The 4,239-nt window shown below is 40.0% G+C and overlaps 1 protein-coding gene across 1 annotated transcript in view; it reads right to left on the bottom strand.

Moving 5' to 3' along the window:
• Positions 1 to 4,239, bottom strand: part of ELOVL2 (ELOVL fatty acid elongase 2) — a 47,745-nt gene that overhangs the window by 11,340 nt on the left and 32,166 nt on the right. Inside the window, exons 6-7 of the mRNA XM_011989694.1 lie at positions 1,828 to 1,952; positions 1,240 to 1,374 (exon numbers count right to left, since the gene is read on the bottom strand). Of these exons, the coding sequence (XP_011845084.1) occupies positions 1,240 to 1,374; positions 1,828 to 1,952 (260 nt within the window). The remainder of the gene's footprint in view (positions 1 to 1,239; positions 1,375 to 1,827; positions 1,953 to 4,239) is intronic.

The following is a 4,239-nucleotide window of genomic DNA, read 5'->3' on the forward strand; positions in this document are numbered from 1 at the left end:
CCTTGGCCTCCCAAAGTACTGAGATTACAGGCATGAGCCACTATGCCCAGTTGGGTGCTGGATTTTCTAATAAGATTTCATGTTTGTAATATCATTTTTAAACTTCTGGTTAAAGATTAAAAATAGGGTAAAGACCAAAACAAATGCATGTATTTCAATGAATATTACAGGTCAGGATTTGTATATTCTGAGGTTAGCATTCAAAGTATTCTGTATTAGTTGCTCATTTGGAAAGATAAAACTTTAAAAAATAATTCAAGTGAAAAAGTGCTGTTATTTTAAAAGTACCAATACCTGGGATTCTGGCTTGATCTGGTTTTTGGCATATCCTTCCTTTTCTGACACAATAACTGATCTCTCATCTCATTTTTACATTTTTTTTTTTTTTTTAAGTAATAGTATTAACAAGGGTCCAGACTTCAATTATATGCTTGACTTCAGAACTAAGATTCAGTTTGAACCAGCATGTAGGGCTAAGGCTTTGAATACCATTACCTATTTTTGCTGGGCTATGCGCTTCTCTTCAGTCTTCAACACCAGGCACCAAATCATTCCCTTAGCTTCCCTTTAACACTCAGCTTGTTTTGGGAAGGTGGGGGCAGGGGTTTGCGCACCCGCACATAGCTTTGTTTGGTCTCATCGTTGATTACTTCTTTGGAAATCTTCAAAGGAAACCTTTATCTCTTATAAAAGACAAAGCCTAGTCCAATTTCAGAAATACAAGACCTGAAAAGCTGTCAAAATTCAGTTCCCACCGTTCCACACTGTATAAAACCACTATGGGGATGTGCACGGTGGCTCACACCTGTAATCCCAGCACTCTGGGAGGCCAAGGTGGGCGGATCACCTGAGATCAGGAGTTCAAGACCAGCCTGACCAACATGGAGAAACCCTGTCTCTACTAATAATACAAATTAGCCAGGCGTGGTGGCCCACGCCTGTAATCCCAGCACTTTGGGAGGCCGAGGTGGGCGGATCACCTGAGGTCAGGAGTTCGAGACCAGCCTGGCCAACATGGCGAAACCCCATCTCTACTAAAACTACAAAAATTAGCCAGGCCTCTAATCCCAGCTACTTGGGAGGCTGAGGCAGGAGACTCGCTTGAACCCGGAAGATGCAGTGAGCCGAGATCACGCCACTGCACTCCAGCCTGGGCAATCAGAGTGAAACTCTGTCTCAAAAAAAAAAAAAGTGCACAATCTATTCTATTTTCCTGCTGAACATTTACATTCCACATACCTGAACGTAAAAATTTAAGAAGAGGATGACTAACGTCAGCATATAGGATGACTGGAAGATGAGACAGCCGAAGGGGAAGCCACACGGTTTCACAACGGCGCTCATGGTGTGCGTGATGGTGAGCACGAACTGCACCTGGGGACGGCAGAGAGGGTATCGCTGTGAGCGAGCCAGGCTTGATCAATTCAGAAATGAACTCCTAGGACTCTCAGAATTATGTAGGAACAAAACAAAGATGCTGAAGCAGCCCCCTCATCCAGAAATCTTATTTGAAATTAGTATGTAAAATTGCCCGTTATTTCCACATGGAAAAGTCGCAGTTAAAATTATTTAGACACAAAAGATTTAACTTATTCATTTGAAAAGTATTCATCTACATTTCAAAGCAAGGAACTTTCCATTATAAGCTAATTGCATGCACTAAGGGCATTTTAACACAAAAAGTTTAATTCTTAAAAGGCCAATTTTGGAAAAAACATAGGCAGCCTCATCACACATCAAAAGCCCTCTGACTTCTAAGAGAAATTTCTATTTCTTTTCCCCATCCATGAGCCACACAGAGAAAAGCTAAAAGAAGGGACAACATACCAGCTGGGCCTGAGTGAGATATTTCTTCCACCAAAGATACTTGTGCATAGATGGGAACACAGAAAGTCCATAGTAGGAGTACATAAGAATGTGGATAAAACTGTTCAGTGTTGGTCCGAAGAAGCCTATAAAAGTACAGTATAGAAATCACTAGTCTTCCAGAAAGGACTGTTCACTCTTCTCTGTCAAGTGAGATTCTCTTTCCGCATCATAATTGAAAATGAATTGCACATATGACATGCTCATATAACAAAATCCACACTAATAAATTCCCCAATTACTGTGTCAGTTCCAAGATTCAGCAAAAATTCCATGACAGAAGGACTAGCCTGGCATGGTTTTTCAGAATGCCCCCCACACAGGGAACGCCTTTTCTACAAGGTTTTACTGTCTCTTTAACTGCCACTGTCAGCTACTGAGGGAGGAAAAGAAATACTAGCTTAAAGCTGTTGGCAGAATTCCTCTAAAATAGAATTGTCTTTGCTTTAGCTAAACCTTTGATAAGACATATTGACTGTCGAAAGAGCCTTTTGTACATGGCTGAATAGGGTGCTAGAGAGACAAAATATATTGCTTTCATAATTAAGTAAATAAATTCTGTCTGAAAGACACTTACGGACCCGGAGGTGCTGGAGAAAGAATAAGGGAGACAGAGAAGGCTGGGGCGGAGGAGAAACTGGCCAGCGAGACCTTCCCAGTGATTGGCCATCGCAGGGACTTTTAGGATGAGTGATATCTAAAATCCAGGCCCCTGCCATCAACCTCATGAAACATCTCTGTAACTGCCTCCACCATGGGTGAATAAGGCTTCAGGAAACCATGAAGAAAGGGTGATGTTCCCTGTTGGGTCAGCTAAGCATTGAAAGGATTTAGCTGCAAGAGGTGAGATGCCACAGATGCATCACTTGTTGGAAATAAGGAAACTCAGTGTTGTGAGGATTTCATCAGTACATGAAAGTGCTTAGAACAATGCTTGGCACAAAGTGAATGCTCTTCAGCTGTCAGCCTGGGATCCAGATGGCTGTTCTGTGAGCTATCCTGTGGTGGGAGAGACTGTGGCATTAGAGGGCCATTCATTGGCCATGTCCCCTTGGAGACACTGCTTTGACTGTAAATTTTTATTTTCTTACCTGGAAAATAGGTATAATAATAACTAGCTCTTAAGGTTGGGATGAAATTAACTGAGATAATATATGAATTAAAAAGCATCGCACATATGCTGGCTCATAAATCAATTTAAATTCTCTAGCCTGGTTCTTTAATCCTAGATTAGTGATCTGGATAGCTAAATGCAAATCAATAAATAAGAAACAAAAGGTACAATAGCATGCATAGAATAAATTCTCAACCAATACTGGCTGAAATAAACTGTTATGGCACTTGAATTTATATGAAAACACACACAGAGTTTCAGACTACCAAGCAGCATAGTATTAGTGGTATTTCTTTACCCCCATGACTTTTCATTTCCATCAATTAATGAACCATGAGTAGTTGTTGCTTATAATGTTTGACTCCTGTGGAAATACAGCACCTTCCACAGTCACCACTTCACTGTGATACAGATTAAGGCATTTCAAAAAATTGAAAGTCTGCTCTGGTAGGTCACATCAAGTATCATTTTTCTAATATTCTTAAGCAGAAATTGTCACAGTATTCATGGAACTACGTCTTTACACAGTGATGATTTGGGTTTTAGATGCTTAGTGACTTGTAATGAAACTTGATAATCATAAAAATACTTAACCTTGGTAATTCTCCTCTAAGATTGATTATAGTTGTCCTTCCTTAATAACTAAACTCAAGAAATGGATCTCTGTCCGTCTAGGAGAGCGATCAATTCTTTCTTTCTTTCCCCTGCACTCCCAGCAATTTTCTCCCTCACACTCCAGTTTTCATTTGTACCTTCACAGTCACGGACACTCCAAATATCCCTGGGCACTTTTTCCCCTAATATCATCTCTACAAGATCCTAAATCCTAGAACAAAGTCATTTTGACTTAAGTTTTACATGTTCTGATTTTTCATATAGTATTTTTAAATTATTGAGTACAAGACAGTATAAAACAGAAAGTACTGTTCCCTATAGCTCAGTGCATCTCAAACTGTAGGTCATAACTGACCCATTAGTGAATGGTGAAGTCAATGCAGTGAGAATTGTCATCAACTCTTTGTAAAAGTGAAACAAGATTAAAAAAATATATACTGTGCATCATACAGAGCCAGGGTAAATACTGTTTCATAAAATATCATACAAAATATAGAAATATGAATGAGGGCCAGGCATAGTAGCTCACACCTGTAATCATAGCACTTTGGGAGGCTGAGTGGGGAGGACTGCTTGAGCCCAGGAGTTCAAGACCAGTCTGGGCAACACAGACCCTGTGTCTACACTTTTTTTTTTTTTTTTTT

The sequence above is a fragment of the Mandrillus leucophaeus genome, unplaced genomic scaffold (genome assembly GCF_000951045.1).
Source record: "Mandrillus leucophaeus isolate KB7577 unplaced genomic scaffold, Mleu.le_1.0 Scaffold36, whole genome shotgun sequence".
NCBI classification, from domain to species: Eukaryota; Metazoa; Chordata; class Mammalia; order Primates; family Cercopithecidae; genus Mandrillus; species Mandrillus leucophaeus.